At 36.1% G+C, this 24,537-nt stretch overlaps 1 protein-coding gene and 1 long non-coding RNA gene across 3 annotated transcripts in view; both read left to right on the top strand.

Moving 5' to 3' along the window:
* Nucleotides 1–11,284, top strand: part of ODR4 (odr-4 GPCR localization factor homolog) — a 38,756-nt gene extending 27,472 nt beyond the window's left edge. For both annotated transcript variants that reach the window (XM_060396200.1, XM_060396201.1), the window contains exons 13-14: nt 8,014–8,124; nt 9,260–11,284. In XM_060396200.1, the coding sequence (XP_060252183.1) occupies nt 8,014–8,124; nt 9,260–9,327 (179 nt within the window). In that variant the 3' untranslated portion in view covers nt 9,328–11,284. The remainder of the gene's footprint in view (nt 1–8,013; nt 8,125–9,259) is intronic.
* A 9,992-nt stretch (nt 11,285–21,276) lies between these two features.
* The window catches only part of LOC132657475 (uncharacterized), a 93,671-nt gene continuing 90,410 nt past the window's right edge, over nt 21,277–24,537 (top strand). Inside the window, exon 1 of the long non-coding RNA XR_009595745.1 lies at nt 21,277–21,891. This is a non-coding gene — a long non-coding RNA (uncharacterized LOC132657475). The remainder of the gene's footprint in view (nt 21,892–24,537) is intronic.

Raw genomic sequence — 24,537 nt, forward strand, 5'->3', positions numbered from 1 at the left:
GTTTTATTTTGCTCTGCTTGCTCTGTTTTTGTTTCTAGTGAGAGCAGAATATGAAAACATGTCTATAAATAAATGTATAAGTATATACAGTCTTCCCAAAACATTTAAAAAAAATGTGATAAAAATATTACTTGCAGATATCCATAAATGTGTAGTATGTAGCCATTTTTTAAATCAGTCTTGAAATCTCTGATATCGTAGTATAAATTTCATATCATTTTTCTGTTGCTTGACTTAATTCCAACCCCCCGCAAGAGTTGGGTGACTGAGTCTTGTTTCTATTGTGAATAAAGTAAGTGTTTAGTTGATGAATTTCTAATCTGTCAGTAAAGCCTCAGGCTAGTTGGAGATCACCAGACTTGTTTTTTCAACAGCTCCAGGCTCATATTAATCATGTGGAACAGTAAGTTTGTTTTAAAGCAAAACAAAAATAAAAACCTCTAAATTGCTAAGTACCAGATGTTAAAGCTGCAGGTGTGCTTCAGTCCCCTGAAAACTAATATTTTTAAAGGTATAGCTATAGCATATTCTCTGAATGATAGATTTTGAGGCAGATTGGTAGAAAAGTTTGCTGCTTTGTGAAATATGTTTTTCTAGATGAGCGACTACTCTATTTCTGCCAACCGATCTTAGAATCATGAAGGCAGAGATTTTTGTTTGCCTTTGTTCTTGGTCACCTCTGATGTTGATTACTTGAGTAAGTTACTTCTGAGTTCACAGATTCAACCAACCATGGATTGCCTTGTACTGTAGTGTGTATTTATTGAAAACAATCTGCGTATAAGTGGACCTGTGCATTTCAAACCCATGTTGTTCAAATGTCAGCTGTACTGCTTCTTTATTGAGGTCTTGCTTTAAGTTTAAACTGAGGGCAGTTGTCATGTTCTAAATATTTCAAAGCCAAATACTCCCAAATGTCTTTACCTGTTCTTATTATTACTGTTTCTAGACCTAGTTTCTCTTTACCACCTTTCACTGCTTTCACGTTTAGCACTTTACTGAGAATCTAGGCTTAACATAGCATAGGTCCACAGTAAATATTTGTTGACTGAACAGATTGTTGATTTTGTCAGTCCTGCAGTTTGGGATCCAAAAATCAATAAGATATTGATCCTGTCTTCAAGGAGCTAAACAGCATTTTTTTAACCTGTGTAGATACTTTTACGTGCTCACATACTAGCTCAGTCTGCCTGGATTCCTCCATTATGTCTAATTATAGTTTTTTGCAGCTTCTTTGCATTATTTTCCACTCTTATAATTATTGATGAGTATCAGTTGCATGTTCAACAATGTTAATCTTTCACGTAAGACCATAGGATTCTTGAGAGTAAGTGTTGCTCTGAGTTCCATGCCTAAAGCATGATAGGTATTCATAAATATCTGTTACTAACTGAATGACATAGACTGAATATGTCAATTTTGAACACTGTAGCACATCTTTTTTCATACTTACTGTATGCTTTAAAAATTGTAAGCATACGCCTAGCTAGATAGAAGGTTTTTAAAGTTTGTATAGTATGCTACACTGAACATGATGATTTTAAAAGGATATAATAGCATAGCTCTATGGCTTAATAGTTTAGAATGTTTTAAGAGATGCAGAACATTAAAACGTGACAGCATGTGACACTTAATTGTTGCCCCATAAATGTTAATTTTAGTTTATAGCATTTAGTATGTCTATTTATTAGATATTTATTAGGCATTTGCTCTGTTCAAGGCAGTGTTATAGGTGACAAATCAAAGGTCAGATTCCTGTCCTCAAGAAGCCTGTAATCTAACTTGGAAATAGAATTGTATGCTTTATTAATTAATTACTACATGCAGCCCATGTAGTAAGGTCCTAGGAGTAACGAAGAACTCAAGAACATCAAGATTACTGACAGGACTTTAGGGTCGCCAGTGATTTGGTTGTAATAATTCAGTCAGCAAAAATACTTTGATGACAGGTGAGCAGTAACCTGTAATCTTTGGTGGCAAAGGTTTGACATGAGTGTTTTCAAGTTTTAGTAAATTCTTTTGTTTTTTTCATTCTTTATTATTACTACTTTTATGTTTTGCTTTAACTAGTGGTTAGTTCTATAATAGGAGAATGAACAGGGAATTATCAGAACATTTAGCACAGGAACTATCCCTATAAGTGATTCAGAGAAAGCTTCAGAGCAGGTGACTCTTGAGTTCATTTTGGAAGATGAATACAGTAAAAGTGACTCTAAGCTGTTTAGGAATTAAACACTTGGATCAGATGTATTGTGACCAAAAATAAGATTTGTGTATTATTTTTGCTTTATCAGGTACTTGTTGAATTTGAAGGAATTAGCTATTTAGTTTTTTAGAAGCAAAATATATTCCCAATTATGGAATAAGGTAAAAACATAAACATTTTAATAGAAAAATTAAGTGCTTTTACATAAACATTCTATTAGTTTAGAATTATCTTCACTTTTGCATTTACTTATTCATTCATTTATTTGTTCAAAAATATTGGATGCATAATTTTACCAGTTGCACATCTGAGTCCAGATCTGCCAGTTACAGCTTCAGTTCAGTTCAGTTCAGTCGCTTAGACATGTCTGACTCTCTGCAACCACATGGACTGCAGCAAGCCAGGCTTCCCTGTCCATCACCAACTCCTGGAGTTTGCTCAAATTCATGTCCATCGAGTAGGTGATGCCATACAGCCATCTCATCCTCTGTTGTCCCCTTCTCCTCCTACCTTCAATCTTTCCCAGCATGAGGGTCTTTTCTAAGGAGTCAATTCTTAACATCAGATGGCCAAAGTATTGGAGTTTCAGCTTCAGCATCAGTCCTTCCAGTGAATATTCAGAACTGATTTCCTTCAGGATTGACTAGTTGGATCTCCTTGCAGTCCAAGGGACTCTCAAGAGTCTTCTCCAACACCATCAATTCTTTGGCGCTCAGCTTTCTTTATAGTCCAACTCTCATATCCATACTGGAAAAACCATAGCTTTCACTAGTTGGCAAAGTAATGTCTCTGCTTTTTAATATGCTGTTTAGGTTGGTCACAGCTTTTCTTCCAAGGAGCAAGCGTCTTTTAATTTCATGGCTACAGTCACCATCTTTGGTGATTTTGGAACCCAGCAAAATAAAGTCTCTCACTGTTTCCATTATTTCCCTATCTATTTGCCAAGAAGTGATGGGACCAGGTGCTGTGATCTTTTTTTTCTGAATGTTGAGTTTTAAGCCAACTTTTTCACCCTCCTCTTCCACTTTCATCAAGAGGCTCTTTAGTTCTTCACTTTCTCCCATAAGGTTGGTGTCTTCTGTGTGTCTGAGGTTATTGATATTTTCCCGGCAGTCTTGATGAACACTTAAAGCTGTGTAACCTTAAACAAGTCCCCTTTGAACCCCAGGTTCTCATGGGGTTGGTATTAGAATTTACTAAAAATGTTAGAATATATTCTGAACAGAAAGAGATATATAAATGTAAGGTGATACTTACTAGAATTATTATAAAATGTTAAAGAATGTACCTTCTGAATTATAATTAAGTCAATAATAATAAAGTATGAGATTAATGCTATATAGCGTGAATATATTTTCCTAATTATTTGAAATTAGGGTTTCCATGGAAAATCATGAAAAGTGGAGCTCAAATGTTCAAATTTAGAGATTGAAATCAATGATTGTACATTTATAATTGTTAAACTTGTTATAAGTATCTAGCTTTAGTCTCTAAGTATTTGATGTTATTTGCTTATTTAATTATTTCTGTTCTATAATATAGTTGCCAAGTAGTTGCTATGTTTAAAACACATATTTTGCCAGTAGGTATTTTAAAATAACTTAAGGGATGAAGAACAATTTGTTTGTCAAAATGACTCACTTAAGGTGAAGAATAACTGGCTTTAAAATTTCTTAAATGTATTAGTCACCTCCTAGTAGATATTAACTTAATAATTCAGATGTTCTTTATTTACAGTATCAGCTAAAAATTTAGAGACACACCTTTAAAATCTGGTGGAACCCATCTTTGGTAATTCTCTCTTGGTATCAGAGGTGAAATTAATTTTTGTTGTTTGGTTAAACATTGATAATAAAGGAAAACAAGTAATGCTGAAGATGTATTTTCATGGCTAAATCACTGGCTAATGAAACCTTATTAACTTAGGAGTTAGGGATCTGGAAGATGAAAGATGACAGCTAAGAGTTTAAGTTCTAACGTTTCATTTTAACTTTCTTCTAAATAGTCCTACTTGTCAGCAGCTTGGAATGAAATTGAATATATCTACAACTTAGCGTGTATTCATCATGTCCTTATTTTCTCTTTTGTTGACAGTTGCTTAAGAAAGATTGCTTTCTCCCATGAATAATTTGAATTTGTCTGCAGTTAAAATTATCTGGTTTTAAGAAATGATTAAGATCTAATTTCCTTTTGAATCACATGTTGTTTGCATTTAAAGTTCAGATAACACTAAGGTGTTGGTAAAACTACAGTGCATGAGATTTTAATTAAATTCTATATGCCCTCATAGGGACTTCCCTGGTGGTCCAGTGGTTAAGATAGACTTCACGCTTCCATTGCTGGGGACATGAGTTCAGTCACTGGTCAGGGAACTAAGATTCTGCATGCTGCACAGTACGTCCAAAAAATAAAATAAACGTGTATTAAAAAACAATTCTACGTGCCCACACCCAAAACAGATACAAATTGTTATGATAAGGATTTATTCACTCTTGAAAAATGCTCTTCTTTAGTAAAACTGTCTCAAATTTGTATCAAATCAATATAATTTTGTATGACAGATTTTAAAATGAAAATAGAGCTTGGAATGTCTTTTTTAAAGAGATATAAATTGTTTATACAAAGGATTTGACTTCTTTGAGCATTATGTTACATATAACTATTCAGTTTTAAAGGTGTAATGCCATGAAAAATAAAGCCATTTTTGTGCTGTTTATAAATACTGAAGTAAAAAAGTAAAAAAAAAGTCTCCAGCATATAAGTTAAAAAAGTGCACTTCATACTTCATCCATTATTTGTGTTTGTATCTGAGGTAAAGATTTTAATGGCCCAAAGAAAAGCTTTAAGCAGTGATATTTGCTAATAGAAAAACCAAAGGTGTGTGTATGTTTTTAAAATAAATAAAATTGTACTTGCATTCAACATTTAGACCTATGGATGAAGTTAGGGAAGCTTTTAAGCTGGTGAGCTAATGTAGTCTAGAAGTATAGTGTTAGGGCGATAACTGGGAGCTATAGAAATATAGAAGACTGAATAATTCTGGAGAAAGTTCATAAGAACAATTTGCTGGTCTTTGTGACTGATCTGATATGGGAGTAGAACAAAATAGAAAAATGTTTTGTGTTCATTTTTAAAGTACTTTAGTCAAATGCTCAAAGAGGAAAAAAAAAAGAGTGGTTGTGCCCTTGATTCTAATGAGGTGTGGCTACTGAGGATTATTTCTCAACATGACAAACTTTTCTTCCTGAGAAATTGATGAGTAGCAAGCAATTTTGATATCATAGATAATTATTTCAATAATTGTATGTGTCATCCTTGTAAGAGCATCCTCATAGATGTACACACAGTATCAGTTCAGTTCAGTTGCTCAGTCATGTCCGACTCTTTGCGACCCTGTGAACCGCAGCACACCAGGCCTCCCTGTCCATCACCAACTCCCAGAGTCCACCCACACCCATGTCCATTGAGTCGGTGATGCCATCCCACCATCTCATCTTCTGTCATCCCCTCCTCCTCCTGCCCTCAGTCTTTCCCAGCATCAGGGTCTTTTCAAATGAGTCAGCTCTTCACAATCAGGTAGCTAGAGTATTGGAGTTTCAGCTTCAGCATCAGTCCTTCCAATGAACACCCAGGACTGATCTCCTTTAGGATGGATTGGTTGGATCTCCTTGCAGTCCAAGGGACTCTCAAGAGTCCTCTCCAACACCACAGTTCAAAAGCATCAACTCTTCTGCCCTCAGCTTTCTTTATAGTCCACCTCTCATATCCATACATGACCACTGGAAAAATCATAACCTTGACTAGACAGACCTTTGTTGGCAAAGTAATGTCTCTGCTTTTTAGTATGCTGTCTAGGTTGGTCATAACTTTTCTTCCAAGGAGTAAGTGTCTTTTAATTTCATGGCTGCAGTCACCATCTGCAGTGGTTTGGGAGCTCAGAAAAATAAAGTCAGCCACTGTTTCCACTGTTTCCCCATCTATTTGCCATGAAGTGATGGGACCAGATGCCATGATCTTAGTTTTCTGAATGTTGAGCTGTAAGCCAACCTTTTCACTCTCCTCTTTCACTTTCATCAAGAGGCTCTTTAGCTCCTCTTCACTTTCTGCCATAAGGGTGGTGTCATCTGCATATCTGAGGTTATTGATATTTCTCCCGGCAATCTTGATTCCAGCTTGTGCTTCTTCCAGCCCAGTGTTTCTCATGATGTACTCTGCATATAAGCGCACAGTATATTGGGATACAAAAATGTCTATGAAAGATATTTCAATCCCAAGCAATAAGATATTTTACTTTGAATTTAAACAGTATTTACTGTTTCTCACTCTGCTATTCTCTAATCTTTGTAAATATTAATAAAGAGATCAATATGAAGTGCAGTTGATCCTTGAACCACATGGGGATTTAAGGGCACTGACCCTCCCACAGTCAAAAATCGCATATAGCTTCACAGTATGGGCAGTACTGTGGGCTTCCCAGGTGGCGCTAATGGTAAAGAACCAGAGCAGGCAGACTTAAGAGACGTGGGTTTGATACCTAGGTTGGGAAGATCCCCCGGAGAAGGGCACGGCAACCCACTCCAGTGTTCTTACCTGGAAAATCCCATGGACAGAGTAACCTGGTGGGCTACGGTTCATGAGGTCACAAAGAGTCAGACATGTCTGAAGTGACTTAGCACACATGGGCAGTGCTGCATCCATGGATTCAGCTGACCATGGATCATATAATATATATTTAGTGAAAAAAAAGTCACGTGTAATTAAATGGATCCATGCAGTTCAGACCCGTGTTGTTTAAGGATCAACTGCAATTGCTTTCTCTAGAACAGCTCCCTGCTATCCCCTTTTGAGGCAAAGTAGGGAGAATGGTTCCAGGATCCCCCCATGCTTCAACCAGAGTAATTCTGTTTTCATCTGTTTCACATACTGGGATTTCCTGTCTGATTTTTTAACACTAGTTTAAAAAAGAAAACCACTTGTCTATGTGATCCCTAAGAATGTTTTCAGTTCAAAAACTTTTTAGACAGTTTTAAATAAATTCAGCTAGGCTAGCCCTCACAAATTATTGTCAGCATAATGAAGTAGGAAGAAGACTTATACTTGAATCCTCATTCTGTTGCTTATGATGCTCAAATATTCACTTAGTGTCCCAGATTTTATTTTTCAGCTGTAAATGAGATAATGTATGTACTTGGCTTAACATTGAGTTGTTTTAAGGTCAAATTTATGATCACATTTTGCTTATATATTACAAATTTCAGGTGATCTAACTGTTTCTGTAAATATTTTAGGTATGTAAGGTCTGTCCCATGGACTGTAGTTTGGCCCATGGGTTAGTTTGCCAGTCCTTGCTTTTGTATTAATATATGATTGCTTAGAATGATTAATCCAGAACCATCAATAAGTATATTATAAATTAATCCTAGTTAAGAGAGAAGGTTACCCTGTCTGTGTAGTTTGATTTTTAGTATCAGTTTATCTCTACTATCATATGGTAATCAGATTATAATTTGTGGACATCATTTAGAACTAGCTGTATGGCTTTTTGATATCAATCAGTTATGAAAGTATATAAAGTATTTTAAAAAGTATATCAGTCTGACATATAATCCATGAAATTTAGTTCACCTACACTTAATAAAGAGCAAATTGTTATTTTAAAGTCAAGTGAAAAAAATAAATTTTTAAAAAAGTCAAGTTGAAGGAAAATGGAGCTCATTGTGTGTTTTTTATAGTGTTCTTTAAAGGTTATTTTTAAATGGTAATTATTCCCATCTTACTTAGTATTTATTATTATTATCTTCTTACAGCCTGTATAAGTTCCTCTATGGATACTGAAGCTTCACTGGACAACACAGATGATGAACAACCAAAACAGCCAATTAAAACTACAATAGTGTTGAAAATTCAGCAAAACATAGGTATTATATTTCTTCTATAAAATTGAAAAGATGATATTTTGGACTTGCATTTTTTTGTTACTTTAAAATTATTTTCATTTTGTTTTCTTAAAAGAGCTAGATTAAGCTAGTACTAAATACTGTGGAAAGTGGCAGAAAGATTTATAAAAAAAGCATTGTCCCAAGTGCTCTCAAAAATGACACTTCCTATTAAATGATTTGGTGTTTTTAGAAGAAAATTATAGAGTTTTGGGGATCAACTATAGTAGTGCCAATGTTTTCCAAATTGGTGTTCCCAGGATTGCTATTATGAAAGATTTTGATAGATATTCTATGAAAAGAGTTAAATTCAAATCTGAAAATTCTAATGCACTTTAATTTTAAAGTTTCCAAGAAGTGTGGTGGTCACTTTACAATTTTTCAGACTTACTGATAAAAGAACATGTGACCTGTTGCTTAGTTAAGACTTTCGGCTGACTGAGAGTTAGAAGCCAGAAACTTCAGTTTTTTTTCATGTCACTTAACTCACTAGGTGAACTTAATTACCTAAATTTTTTGCACCTGTGTTTGTGTGTGTCTAGACTACTATGGTCAGTTTTGTTGTTTTTGTTTTTTTAACTTGAAATGCTCAGGGAAAAAATTAAAAATAAAAGTTGCCAACATAAGCTTAATGATTTTTAGATTTTAGTTTCTGTGGTTTTTGATAGCTATATAAATGACTTTGCATTGTGATGTCTCTTTGGTTTAAGCTAAGTTGCATGAGATGGCATGGCTGAAATGTCAATATAAATATTTATAGAAGCCTTTTAAAGTATGTGTTAGTTTGTCTCTTAGATTGTCTCTTAGATGTGTATGAGTGCACTTGTGTATAAGAAAAGATACTTTTTTAAAAAAAGAAGAGACACTTTTATTTTAATGGGTCAGAAGTAGATTACCAGTCCAACCTTTGTAAAATATATTTTCAACTATTGCTATATTTTCCTCTAAGATTTTGCTGGCTTTCAGTGTCTGTATATGTGTATGCATATGTACTTGTGTTTGTGTATTGTTATTGTTGTTTAGTCCATCAGTTACCTGCATTTCAAAGCCTAGGAGCAGTCCAACCTTTCTTTTGCTCATTCCATTTCCATTTGTTTTGTGTTTGTTTCACTTTTAGGTGTGATTGCAGCATTTGCAGTTGCAGCCCTTGCTGCGGGTATCTCCTTTCACTACTTCAGTGATTAGGTTGAGGCACAGAGAGCTTCCTGACCATCCAGAGGACAGTGACCAACAATTATGAATCATAAAGATGCAAACAAGCCATCTGCATTTAAGACAACAGCAGCCAGATCTGCTGCCAGATTCCTGTTAAATCTGTTTCTGACTAAAATGAAATCACCAGCTGCCTTGTTTAGCCTTGCTTCTATAAATTATAGGTGGCTCAGGCTTCCAAGAATAAAGTTATGCATCTAGATGTAAGTTGCATATAACAAATTGTTATTGTCTGTTTTTTAAAATGTTCAAGATAATGGTTTGTTTTCATAGATTTTAGTTCTGTTGACCTGAACTACATATTGATCAGGACATTGAAAATTTGAACTGTCAGGGCTGTCTGAATATCTTAGTAGTAGAATCATAAGAGAAATTTCTACAAGATGGGGCAACAGCTTATTGGGTAAGTTCGTACTTTGTACACTCAGTTCCAAAATACTGATTGAGTTCCAATTGAGAGGTAGGAAACCTCTCCATACCTCTTTGAATGAGCAAGGATTGTCATAAATCATGAGCTTTCTCAGGTTATCAAAGGTATATCAGGTTAGTATATCATATATTAAATAAGACTTTTGCTTCCAGTAGTACTTTAGGTACTGCAGAACAACTAGATCTTGAATAAAATCTCCTTTGAATCCATTAATAGGCTCAAAGAAGGTAGGGGAAATCTCTAAGAACCATACCTCTAGTTTCTATTTCCTGACGAAATGAACACATTTTGATCTGTAAATTGTGACAACTCCGTTAAGCCTAAAGTTTGGCAGTAGTTGCCTGGATGGCAAATACTAGTTGCAGCATTGCCATATGCCGTTCTCCTCAGACTGGAAACAACGAGATAAATCTGAATCTGAGATGCCCCATCCAGGACAACTGGAGTAGGCCTCAGTTTGCAATACCCTATAGTTCCTGGTAGAAACAAGATGTAGGTCCAAGATTCCCATAGATTAAGATAAAACAGCATTATTTCATGACTGGAGATCACCAGCTACAAGTGGAAACTGGCTATTAATAGCATGAGGAAGAACCCATAGAAATAAACTTTGGATTCACTTTTCCAAGGTCTCGTCATCAGCACACATGAAGGATGGAACCACAGGCAGATCTGAAAAGAAATGAAACTGCTAGATAAGAAATATATTACTTGCAATTTTAAAAAAAAGATACACATGTTGAATATGATATTAACTCAGCTGAATAGTCAATAAATAAACTGGAAGCTAGATACAAAGAAATTACCCAGTGTGCAGCAAGAAGAAAGAAGGTGCCAGAAAATTAAGGAGAAGGAATTAAAAAATTATTAAGAATTAAATTATCAATTTAATTTAATATTAAATTAGAGATGTGGAAGGAAAAATTATGAAGGCTAGAAGTACCAGCAGGAGAGAATAGAGAAGACGAAGTGGCAATATTTTCAACATTGGTTGGAAAAACACAAATTCATAAATTCAGGAAGCACAATATATCCCAAGCGTATATAGATGAAATCTAAGCCTAAATTCAATGTATTATAACTGTGAGATACCAAACAAAAGATTATTAAAGCAGTCAAAGTGAGGAAAACATCATTGGTGAAGGCAAGACAGAACTTCAGAAGGCTTCTTGATAGCAACAGGGACTCCAAAGATGGTAGAATAGTGGCTGCAAAATTCTGAGAAAAAAATTATCAACTTGGAATTTGTATGAAGCAAAACTGAAATAAGGCTCCATTCAAATGAAAAACAGATTTTACCATCAGTGGAACTTCATTAAAGAAATTGCAAAAGGATGATCTTCAAGAAGGAAAATGATTTCAAAAGGACAGTCTGAAATTGAAAAACTAGTAAGCGAATAAATGAAAAACGTAAATCAAAAGTGTTTTTGTATAAAACAATTGTAATGAAGTGTTTATAAGAAGCAAAATTGTAATTAAATAAAAATATTTTATGCAGTATTGATGTTGGACTTTTAATGTAGGATATAATTGAAAAACTGAATAATAACTTATAAGATGGGAGGGGAGTGATTAGAATTAAAGTGTTCTGAAGTGTTTTATTATTCAGAAAATGGGTTAAGATACCATTTAACTTTGAAATTATGTTAAACATGTATCGTAAAATTTATAAATGCTAAAATAATAGATATGAAATGAATAGTTCCAAAGAAAAATTTAAAAATATGAAACAGGAAGACAAGCTCAATACAAAAAGGAAAGAAATTAGGGGTGGGGGAGGGATAAAATTAGTAAGATAATAATAATAAGTCAAATAATAATGAAAATAACTATGAATAGGTTAAACCCAGTTAAAAACATTGATTCTGTTTTTTTGAAAATCTGGTATATGCTGGATTTTTTAAACAATGTAAAAGATGGGCAAATAGCAAAAGAAAATGTAGATTTGCTATCAAAATTAGACTTTATGATAGTATTATTAAAGATGGAGAAGACCTCTAAATAATGGTAAGAGGATCAACTCATTAGAAATATATATATAAAATTTTAAATTTCTATGTGTTTAATAAAATGGCCTCAAAATGTGTAACGCATGCGTGCTAAGTCACTTCAGTTGTGTTCAACTTTTTGCAACCTTGGGCAGTAGCCCATCAATCTCCTCTGTCCTTGGGATTCTCCAGGCAAGAATACTGGAATGTGTTGCCTCCTCCAGCAGATCTCCTGACCCAGAGATCAAACCCACATCTCTTATGTCTCCTGCATTGGCAGGCGGGTCCTTTACCACTAGTGCCACCTGGGAAGCCCAGGCTAAAGCAACAAATGGAGCAGCAATCAGAAATTTTAACAGCTTTCAGTTACTAACAAATCAGACCAAGAAAATGAAGACACAGATTTTAATAATGCAATTAACAATATTGATTCAATGACCACATTTAGAATGATCAACAGAGAACATTCTTCTTAAGCATTGTGTTTTAGCAAGAATTGACAATTATTAGGTATGAAGAAGTTACAATAAATTTCATAAAGTTGGTATTAAATGAATAGAGATAAATTAGAAGTTGGTTGTTTTAAAAACTAATAAAAGTTATTTTTTAATCATGGCTTTACAAGGTTAAAAAAGCTTCATAGATGAAAGAAAAAAGCATACTTAGAACCTAATTATGTGTTACATTTGAAAAAATTGAATGATGCACCAGAAAGTGCACTTAGAGGACAATGATTTTAAATGCTTAAAGGCTAAGTGTATAACTTAGGAAAAGATTGACAGAATAAACACACTATAAAGCAGGAAGACACAGGAAAGGGGAAGAAATCAGTGAGTTAGAAACCATAGAATCACAATGTCAATGTTGTTTTCATGACAAAACAAATTGGTGTATTTGAGTAAGAAGAAAACAAGTCTAAGCAACGTAAAGATTGAAAATGGAGTCTTAACCCACAGCAGAGATGAAAATGTAGACTACCAGGAGCATTTCTAATGTATTTGAAAACAGACAAAAGAGACAAGGTCTAGGAAAGTACCTTTCCCTTAAATTGGCTGAAGAAGAAATAGACAAGCTACATACTACTTACTCAGTAGTATTGAAAAGAAAGTACTTTTAAAATTTTTGATAACATCCAAATGTTTTACTTCCCTTTCAAAGACTGTGCTATTTGAACATTTCATGCAAACTCAATAGATAATGAGGGTACTCTTCAGCTTAATTTACAAGGCCTATGTAGTTTTTATTGATACTAGAATCAGACATTTGGTAGGAGAAAAGGAAATGGCAGACTTAACAGCACTTACTAACACAGATCCGAAAGTCAAAAGCATTACTGATAAACTGAATTCAACATTATATAAAAGGGATAATGCATCATGATGAAGTTGTATACATTAAAAATGAGGAACATGACAAGGATGCTTATTATTACACAATTTCTATTCATCATTGTCCTGTAAGAAAAAGAGCAAAAGAGAAATGACATTTTAAGAGGGTGTGACTAAACATATGAAAAGATGTTTAATTTCAAGTGATCAACTAAAAGACCATGATGAATACTATCTTACATCCAATAGATGGAAAAATTAAGAAATAATGACAGTACTAATGAAGATGCACATCAAGAAGATTTCTAAAGGTGGGGTTGTAAACTGGTACACTTGGGAAAGCAATTGGGCATTATCTTGAATAATTAAGGATTCATGTATTCTAAAACCTAACCATTCTGCTCCTGCATGTGTACCTTATATTTGTGCATATGTGCGCAAGAGTACATGTGTGGGAATGTGAAGGCAACTCTGTTCCTAGCCACCACTGACAAGAAAATAAAAAGTTGCAGGTTTTGTAATTTTATTTAGCAGTGAGAATGACTTGAGAATAAAGGGATGATTAAATAAAGCAAGACTTAGAAGCCTACATGCCGTTTTTATAAAGCTTAGAAACAAATCTAAGCTATATTATTTTGGAATACATATATTTGTGTAAAAGCTTTTTTTTTTTTTTTTTCAAGTAAAAGAGCTCAACATTCAGAAAACAGATCATGGCATCTGGTCCCATCACTTCAGGGCAAATAGATGGAGAAACAGTGGCAGACTTTACTTTTTTGGGCTCTAAAATCACTGCAGATGGTGATTGCAGCCATGAAATTAAAAGACGCATACTCCTTGGGAGAAAAGTTATGACCAACCTAGACAGCATATTAAAAAGCAGAGATGTTACTTTGCCAACAAAGGTCTGTCTAGTCAAGGCTATAGTTTTTCTAGTAGTTATGTATGGATGTGAGAGTTGGATTATAAAGAAAGCTGAGCACTGAAGAATTGTTACTTTTGAACTATGGTGTTGGAGAAGACTCTTGAGAGTCCCTTGGACTGCAAGGAGATCCAACCAGTCCATCCTAAAGGAAATCAGTCCTGAATATTCATTGGAAGGACTGATGGTGAAGCTGAAACTCCAGTATTTTGGCCACCCAATGCGAAGAGCTGACTCATTTGAAAAGACCCTGATGCTGGGAAAGATTGAAGGTTGGAGGAGAAGGGGATGACAGAGGATGAGGTGGTTGGATGGCATCACTGACTCAGTGGACATGAGTATGGGTAAACTCTGGGAGTTGGTGATGGACAGGGAGGCCTGGTGTGCTGCAGTCCATGGGATTGCAAAGAGTCAGACACGACTGAGCGAATGAACTGAACTAAACTGAACTGAAAGGAGCATGTAGTAAGAATTCATGGTTACCATTTCAGAGTGAGAGGGAAGCAAAATAGGTGAGAAGGAACAAATGAACCAATTAGACAATATTGGTGATGTTTTAGTTCTTGGGTTGAAATGAGCTTTTTTAATTGAAGTATAGTTGATTGATTAGTATTGTGTTAAATTCTGCTGTAAAGCAAAGTGACTCAGTTATCCACATGTATACATTCTTTTTTCATATTTTTTCCATTATGGCTTATCCCTGGGCTATACAGTAGGACCTTATCTATCCATTCTAAGTGTAATAGTTTGCATCTCCTAACCAAACTTCCAGTCCATCACTCACTCTCCCTTCCCCTCCTTGGGAAACACCTCTATTCTCTGTGAGTCTGTTTCCATCCTGTGAGTCTTGTTTCTGTCTGTAGTCTGTGCCATATTTTAGATTTCACACGGAGGTGATATTATATGGTATTTGTCTTTCTGAATGACTTCACTCAGTATGATGATCTCTAGTTGCATCCATGTTGCTGCAAATGGCATTATCTTTTTATGGCTGAATAATACTGCATTGTATATATGCACCGTTTATCTGTTGATGGACATTTAGCTTGTTTCCATGTCTTGGCTATTGTGAATAGTGCTGCTATGAACATAGGGGTGAATGTAACTTTTTGAATTATTGTTTTGTCTGGGTATATGCCCAGGAGGGGATTGCTGGATTATATTGCAACTCTACTTTTAGTTTTTGAGGAACTTCCATACTGTTCTCCATAGTGGCTGAACCAACTTACATTCTCACCAACACTGTAGAAGGGTTCCGATTTCTCCAATCCCTCTCCAGCATTTGTTATTTGTAGACTTTTTAATGACAGGCATTCTGATTGGTGTGAGGTGGTACCTTATTATAGTTTAGATTTGCATTTCTCTAATAGTGATGTTGAACATCTTTTCATGTGCCTATTGGCCACCTCTATGTCTTCTTTGGAGAAATAACTGTTCAAGTCTTCTACCCATTTTTTTGATTGGGTTGTTTGTTTTGTTGAGTTTTGTGAGTTGTTTGCATATATTTGGAGATTAAACCTTTCTTAGTCATATCATTTGCAAATATTTTCTCCTACTCCTTAAGTTGCCGTTTCATTTTTTTCTTTTTATGGTGAAAAAGCAGTAGCATCCCAAGTGAGAGTCCCAAGAAAAGTAGAAGCTGGAGGTTCTCTTGAGGTCTTGGCTTGAAAGTCTCAGAACATCACTTTCTCTATATTGTATTTCTCTATATTGTATTGTTCAGAAAACTAATCTACAGGACAAGCCTGGATTAAAAGGGGAAAAGGAAGAAGAAATTTTACTTCTCAATGGTTATGTATATGTAAGAAGAAAAAGGCTTGATGGCAGCCATCTTTGGAAATAGTTACCATAATATACCCCTGGCTATAGCAGTTCATAATTTTGTCTTCTAAATTAAGTTCAGGTATACATGAACAACCATTGCTGCAGTTTCAACCTAAAGATTGGAGAAGGAAATGGCAACCCACTCCAGTATTTTTGCCTGGAGAATCCCAGGGACAGAGGAGCCTGGTGGGCTGTCGTCTATGGGGTTGCACAGAGTCGGATATGACTGACGTGACTTAGCAGCAGCAGTAGAAGCAGTAGCAATCTAAAGATGTATGAACTAAAGAACCAACTTTTCTGCCCCCACTCATCCAGCATACAGTGGCAAGACAGGCACTTGACAGTTTTGTTCAAAAAGAAGGGAAATCGGAGGTACAGTGCAGTGAATGCTCCATAGTAGTTCTGAACTTCAGTTGGGCACATGTATAATTCATCATGTTCTGTGAGCAGAGAATCTGTGTCAATTAGGAACTAATTCTTCTCCCTGGGAGTGATTTTCAAAATTGTGGCTCTATTCTGAGTCCTTTTCCATGAGACATAGCAAATGTTTGAAACTGAGGAGCTTTCTCAACTCGCTCCCCTATTCTTGAAGGTTTAAGGCTCAGAAGCCTCTTTTTATTTTGAACTATCTCTCCCTTTAAGACTAAACTTTAAAAATATATTTCCTTTAAAAATATTTTTTATTTACTGTGAAGCAAATTATCCATTCCATTAGATAAAAGGCATGCCCACGAATCTGTTTAAGATGGACATCTCTCTCCTCTGAGCTGAGAGTCAGGGCACTGAAGGACAATACCCTTGAAAATCTTAGATACCCATTGTCTAGCTTAGAGGACTACAATCTGTGCTCATATGATTCTTAGAAGTCTTTTTGTTTGGCTAAGAGATCTGTGAGTTACTGGCTTAAGTATTTCCAAAGTCTTAAAGATTATTATAGCTGCACCCTTGATGCTAACTTACCTTGATGCCATGTTTCACTAGCAATTCCTTGGCTTTGATCTTTGCCCACAGGGCATTTCCTTCTTGAGAAACTCTTGCTATGTGGACAAGGTGTTCTGGAACCTTTCTGTTTTTTATAAAATTTTCTCCAAAACTGAACAGTTTCTTATTTAGTTCATCTCTCTCTTCTCATATTTGATCATGGCCAGTTACAAGAAATCAGTTGGCATTTTCAGTATTCTGCCTGGAAATCTCCTCAGCAAGATCTACAAGTTTATTAGGTTACTTCTCCTTAGCAATTTTCACAAGTTATTAGTTCTACATTACACATTATTGCAAGTCAAAGTGCCGCCTTTCACAACAAGGGTTGCCATTTAATGACAATTTCCTCTAGCCACCCTTGTTTCCTGAAGGTTCTACAGCCTCCATTTCCTTCTCAGTTTCAAAGTTAAAGATACATGTTCAGTTTTTGGCCATAGAACCCTTGGCGACTTAGTGACTGAACAACAATAGTTGATTTCCAGTGTCGTTTTAGTTTTAAATGTACAGCGAAGTGATTCAGTTATATTTGTGTGTGCATATATATATGTATATATATATACATGCTGCTAAGTCACTTCAGTCGTGTCCGACTCTGTGCAACCCCATAGACGGCAGCCCACCAGATTCCCCCGTCCCTGGGATTCTCCAGGCAAGAACACTGGAGCGGGTTGCCATTTCCTTCTCCAATACATGAAAGTGAAAAGTGAAAGTGAAATCGCTCAGTTGTGTCTGACTCTTAGCGACCCCATGGACTGCAGCCCACCAGGCTTCTCCATTCATGGGATTTTCCAGGCAAGAGTACTGGAGTGGGGTGCCATTGCCTTCTCCAGCATATACATACTGGAGAAGGCACATACTCTTTTTAGAAAAAAGATTTTTTTTCACTCAATTTGTTTAGTTTGTTAAGGGGATCTTATGTTTACAGAACTGTAAAGAGACACTTGATAATGGGGATGAAGGTACTTTAATCAGCTCAGATTCTATTTTGGTTAAATCCAGTTTAGTTGTGGATGCACCAGATGCCTGCCCATGATTAAAATTCTGAATGTCAATAAGCTAAGATGCTGACTGTAATATCTACATCTACACAAAAACTGTGTCATTTAAAAATATTTCTAAGAAAGATTTCTATGCTTTCAAGTTAGTACTACTGATAATAATTTTCTATATTTTAATTATAAATGAAATAATAGCTAATGATAATGGAGAGTAGAGTTGTATCCCTAGATCTTTCCGTTAGGAAACAACAAAACCACAGGAAGTCACTTAATTGTTTTGATCTTTAGATTGAAACAAATTCTAACATTAAACTCTCTCATTATATATTGCTTTACAGTTTACAACAGAGGAGGAAATGGCAACCCACTCCAGTATTCTTGCCTGGGAAATCCCATGGACAGGGGAGCCTGATGGGCTATAATGCATAGGGTTGCAAAAAGCTGGACATGACTTAGCAACTAAACCACCAACCACAGTTTACAGAGTATTTTCATTTTTACCATTTTCATTCCTTTATTTCATTTTTATCATACTTTAAAAATGTTTGTTTGGCTGCGTTGGGTCTTAGTTGCAGCATGTGGGATTTTTCACAGTGGCTCGTGGACTCTCTAGTTGTAGCACAGGGCTATGGTAGCTGCAGTGCTCATGGATTTCAGTAGTTGTGGCACACTGGCTTAGCAACTTCATGACATGTGGAATCTTACTTCCCAGACCAGGGATCAAACTTACTTCCCCTGAATTGCAAGGTGAATTCTGAACTACTTGACTACAAGGGAAGTTCCTATCCTACTTTTTTTAAACAATTCAGAAATTGAGGTTCAGGAAAGTATCAGTAACTTACTAAACATAGTAGTTGGTAGAGCATATATATGTTAAGGGGAAAGATGCTGATGAAAGAGAGTGATTGAATATACAGAAGCAAGAGGGATAACTATACAGAAGAAAACATGAAGGTAAGATTCCTGAGAAGGAGGGAGGGGATATTCTCTAAAGCATAGGCAGCTATTGGTCTTGAGAGAAGGAACATCTATTCTAATATAATAGGTCAGAGGGAGAAGAACATTGGTGCAGGTGTATATGGGCTTGTAGATTCAGTAGTGGAAAGTTAGTTTCATCTGATGCTTTCAGATCTTTATGAAGTTGGCAAGGTCATGTACTGTGAGTGAAGAAAGATGAGCATGAATAAGATTTCATAGGCTTGTTGCAAAGAATGGGAGATGAACTCAATCAAACAAACATAGTAGGATTACCAGATACTGGTAAACCCCATTTGAGGTTAATAATAATAAGTAAATGAACTTCTATGATTCCCCCTCCAAGTAGTCTGACTTCTCAGATTTAAGAATAGAGAAAGTAAATGGCAGATTTAAGGGTCTTGTTCAACAGATAAGCTGAAAGCAAAGGCCAAGAAATTTAAGATATTGCCAAAAGTGTTGTTCAAAGGATATTATTTAAATAAGGAACCATGAATCTAAACTGAATAAAAAATGAAGAGAGAGAAAGGGGGAAAACAATGCGATAGAGAGAGAATGTTCTGGTGAATTGTGTCAGTGCACTGAAGATCGAGAAAAAAATAACTCAAAATTTTGGTAGTTGAAGAGTAAATACAGAGACATGATTGTGATCGTAAGCAAGAATGCTTGGAATAGCGATTTGAGAAGAAACGCATAGATGATAGCAAATGAAGTGCATGATTGTGGTAAACTAGGTTATTGGAGATAAAGAAATGAGGCAGTCAAGGAACTGAGTTCAGATTATGGAAGGATGATCTGCTAGAATAATGATAATACTCAACATGATAATAGAACTTGAAGCATAAGAGAAGGCTGTGTGAGTTGAGTATGATATTTTTGATAAATGGAGAATAATTGGAATGTCACTAGTTGACAAGTGACAAGTTTCAAGAGGGGAGGAAAAGTGATGCAAACAACGTGAGTGTTTTGAAAAGCACATAATATTTTTTACAGAAGAAAGTAGGAACAATGATCTAGAGTGCAGGAGAGTGTCAATGCTATTTGGATTTTGAAAGAATAGACAATTACCACTTGAAAGCAATAAAGAGAAAGAGGATTTTCTTTGAAGAATTAAGTTCCACTTAAGGCGAAGATGTGAAAGGAATATTTGGAGAAAAGGTTGAAAATAAAGGGAAGCATACTGCTTTTAGAGAGGAAATGGAAGTGAATGGTGATAATGGTATAGTAGCATATTATAGCAAACAGCAGGTTGGGAGTGGGCAAGCAGTAGTGAGTGTGAAGAGTCTGGGAGAGCTTTCACTTTGGATGTTGACTGTGATAATGCAAGGTTAAGAATCAGAGCAGATTTAATCTCAGTGTCCTAAAGTTTAATCTGTTTTACAGCAACATAGCTTATTAACTCTTGAAAATATTCTTTGTGTGCTAGATAGGGGAAAATTATTAGTTCACTACTTATTGGTTGCAATGTTTTATATGTCCCTTAGATCAAACTTGTTAATTATGTGGTTAATAGCTACATTGATAATGATATATTAAGGATCAAAGGAACTGAGCTGAAATATCTGGTGGTGAATTAATCACTTTCTTCCTGTATTTTAGTTAAAAAATTTTTTATTTAAAACATTATTTAAAAAGTTTTTTTTGGCTGCAGCATGCAGGATCTTAGTTCCCTAACAATGGATTGAACCTGTGTCCTCTGCAATGGAAGTGTGGAGTCTTAAAACCCTGGACTGCCAGGGACCTTCACCTGCATTTTATTAATTTGTACTGTGTATATTTTATAACATTTTATTAGGTATCTGTAAGCTTAAAATTGATAGATCTTCCTGTTAAAATGTACTGTATTATCATTATGTAATGACCATTTATATATCTAATCATGCTTTTCTCTTTAAGCTTATTTTGTCTAATATTAATTTAGTGATTCATGCTTTAAAATTATTTTCTTGTTATATCTTTCCCATCATTTTACTTCCAACTTTTCTGTGTCCTCATATTTTAAATGTATTTCTTTAAAACAGAAAACATCTTGATTTTTAAAGTCTAATCCCACTGACAGAAGAAACTGGTGGGCTGCAGTCCATAGGGTCGCAGAGAGTCAGACGCAACTGAAGCAACTTAGCATGCATGCCCTTTAACTAATGGGTTTAAATCATTTATTCTCTTGTTACTATAGTTATGTTTAAGTTCCTCTTCTCCTTAAATACTCAAAGTAGGAAAAATGATGGGCAAAAATGTCATCTGTATTTTTAATAAAAAATAAATATAGTGCGAGGCCATGTTCTTATTCTTCTAAACTTCTTGGGACTTCTATAATTTATTATCTAAGTCTCATAATTCAAGTTGCCTAGCAAGTTGAATTTCAAGTGTAATTATTGTTGCCTGTTGAAAGTACATTAATTTGTTAGAACAGGAACAGTGTATGGAAGTTAACCATGTGTTGTCAATGAATAAATGTCAACATTTAAAAACAAATTACTATTTTTGAGGTAACATATTTGAATTAGTATGTGTTCAGGGACTGGGAGCGGGGATGGACACTCTGAGAAGTAAAATAGCTTAGGGTGAAATACCTAGTTTTATGGAAACTAATTTTTAGAAGCTCCAAAACTTTGGCCACCTGATGTGAAGAGTCGACTCATTGGAAAAGACCCTGATGCTGGAAAAGATCGAAGGCAGGAGGAGAGGGGGACGACAGAGGATGAGATCATTGGATGGCATCCCTGACTCAATGGTCATGAGTTTGAGCAAGCTTCGGGTATTGGTGAAGGACAGGGAAGCCTGGCATGCTGCGGTCCATGGGGTCGCAGAGTCAGACACGACTGAGTGAGCAAGAAGCAGCATTGTCATACTATGGAAGAATAAAAGAGCCATGAAAGATAAAAGGACTTTGATACTTGTTATAACTGAGAACCTCAAGTAAAGATAAAATGCAATGTTTTCCTTAAATGCTATTGGCCACATAAACAAAACCCATAATTGAAAACTGAGATTACTGTATACTTAACCTTTGTTCTTTCTTCCCAGGGCCACAGCCACTGCATTTGTTGTTGGAGTTGTGAAATATACTGCAGCTTTGTCTGGATTCCAGGTAACTTTTGTTTTGTTTTCTGTAGAATTGAGACGTGGACTTGAAATGTATTAAAACGGATATTCTAATCCCCAAGAAACTCAGATTTGGTTGTTAATGTGTTCTTCGTGTTGGTGACTGCTAGATAAAGAGTATGATGCAATGTGAAAAGTGTAGGTGCTAGGCATTAAGTTCAAATTCTACCTCTTCATAGCTGTATAAAGCTGAGCAAGTCAACTGAGCATAAACACTTCGATTTCTCTGTCCTGTGTGTTGGTTAACCTGACTGGTAGTGGGGTGACCCTCTCATGATGTATGTGTGTATCAAATCATCATGTTGTATACTTTTTATGTCTTATAGCTCTGTCAATTATACCCCAGTAAAGCTGAAAAAAAAAATATCTCCATCCTTGAACAAGACGTATTAAAGCCATTGCTCTGCCTATCTTATAGAGGAATTGTGAGAGTCAAATAAGATAGTGTATGTGAAATCTTTTGATACTATAACACATTATAAAAATGTTAGCTATGTTGTTTGGAGTCTCCAAAGCTGCTATTGGATAACATGGCTAGCATTGCCTTCACATGGATTCTCTAGTAATCATGACTTACATGGTGTTTTTGCCTTTATATTTGTTTCAAGATGAGGATCATAGAGTCTGATGGGTGTAGTGGTTAGATGGTTGTGTTGTATATTCCCCCATTTACCTCTTAAGAACCACTTTCTGTCCTTCTCCAGTCTGTGCCCAGGGAAAGTTGACTTAACACACATGGAAATAAGATTCTCCTGCCCTCTGGCCTCTGGTTAGGTTTGGACAATGGGAGGCATGAAGGAAAGATAGGAGAACAGAAGGAAGAGGGCTCCAGTTATTTATTTTGAGATATCTCTCCCTCCTGGGTCATAGACTGGCAGGGGCAGTGTTCTCTCCCAACAGCTAAAGCTCCCGTTGGGCGGCACTTTCCTGTACTATTGATATGTCTCACTGGTTTCCTTAAGGCCTGGAGGGGGTAGTAGTCATTTTCATCTGTTGCTGGCCCTGTGGTGCTATACCATTTCTTGTTAATGTCCTGCCCACATCCTTGTATATATACATATAGCACATATGTATGTATATACACGTAGTCTCTTCATTAAACTTCCTTCAGTCATACCTTTCTGTTGTGTTGTTCTTTGCTAGAAACCTTCCTGACACAGAGGTCATTGTCAGAATCACTTTTAGTGGAGTGGTTGAGAAAGAGAGGCAGAGAAGTAAATGGAAAGAAGGAAAAGATTAATAAGGACATGGATTTTTTTTCCAAGAATATAGCAATGAAGAGAAGGAGAATGTTAGAGAGCATCACAACTAGTGAGAATTCTGAAGACCTAGAGAAAAAAATTGTAATCAGAGATACATACTTGACTTTAGGTTGTGAATAAGAAATTAATTAGAAGGAGAAGAAAAATTATATAATCTAAGCAAAAAAAGTTGTGAAATTTGAATGATATAATCTGATTAAAATCACAGATACCAGGATTAGCTTTGTAAAGAGAGACATCTTTGAGAACAATGAAATGGCAAATAGTGGGTTAATATATATGAGGTAAATAATTAGGGAAGCTCTTGCTAAGGAGGCTCAATTTCTTCTGCAATGTTGAAATCAAGGTCATTTGTTCAGAGGAGGAAGGATTTGTAAGGGGAGAGCTGAGGGAGAATGAGAAAGGTTTGAAATGTTGGTTGTGAGAAATGGAAGAGGGACTTGTGTACTAGACAAGCTATGGACTCTGGTTGAAATGTTCAGAACTTTGGGGACTTAAAAGAGAAGTGCTTTGGAAGAATGAAAGGATGAAATATGGAATGGGCCAGCAGGAAGGTGGTTGATGTCATCTGCTGAGTGTCTAGGCCACATGGGAAGGATAGAAACCATGAACATGGAGACACTGTTAAAAAGGTAAGGTGGAGGAAGTGGAGGGCTTAAAGAATATGCACTGGGAGTAGAGGATTGAGAGCGTTGAAGGGTAGATGACTATCATCAGAGAATGGTATATTGAAATTGAAGATTCAAAAAGGAGGCTAGTAGTGACACTAATGAAGGAGGCTCTGGCACCCCACTCTAGGACTCTTGCCTGGAAAATCCCATGGACAGAGGAGGCTGGTGGGCTGCAGTCCATGCAGCCGCTAAAAGTCGGGCATGACTGAGCGACTTCCCTTTCACTTTTCACTTTCATGCATTGGAGAAGGAAACAGCAACCCACTCCAGTGTTCTTGCCTGGAGAATCCCAGGGACAGAGGAGCCTGGTGGGCTGCCGTCTCTGGGGTTGCACAGAGTTGGACACGACTGAAGTGACTTAGCAGCAGCAGCAGTGACACTAAGAGGAGTAACTAAGTAGATACAACAGTGTGTTATGTAATCAGAGGGGCCTGTTCAGTTCAGCTCAGTCGCTCAGTCATGTCCACTTTGCGACCCCATGAATTACAGCATGCCAGGCCTCCCTGTCCATCACCAACTCCTGGAGTTCACTCAAACTCACCTCCATCAAGTTGGTGATGCCATCCAGCCATCTCATCCTCTATCGTCCCCTTCTCCTCCTGCCCCCAATTCCTCCCAGCATCAGTCTTTTCCAATGAGTCAACTCTTTGCATGAGGTGGCCAAAGTACTGGAGTTTCAGCTTTAGTGTCATTCCTTCC

The sequence above is a fragment of the Ovis aries genome, chromosome 12 (genome assembly GCF_016772045.2).
Source record: "Ovis aries strain OAR_USU_Benz2616 breed Rambouillet chromosome 12, ARS-UI_Ramb_v3.0, whole genome shotgun sequence".
Lineage (NCBI taxonomy): Eukaryota > Metazoa > Chordata > Mammalia > Artiodactyla > Bovidae > Ovis > Ovis aries.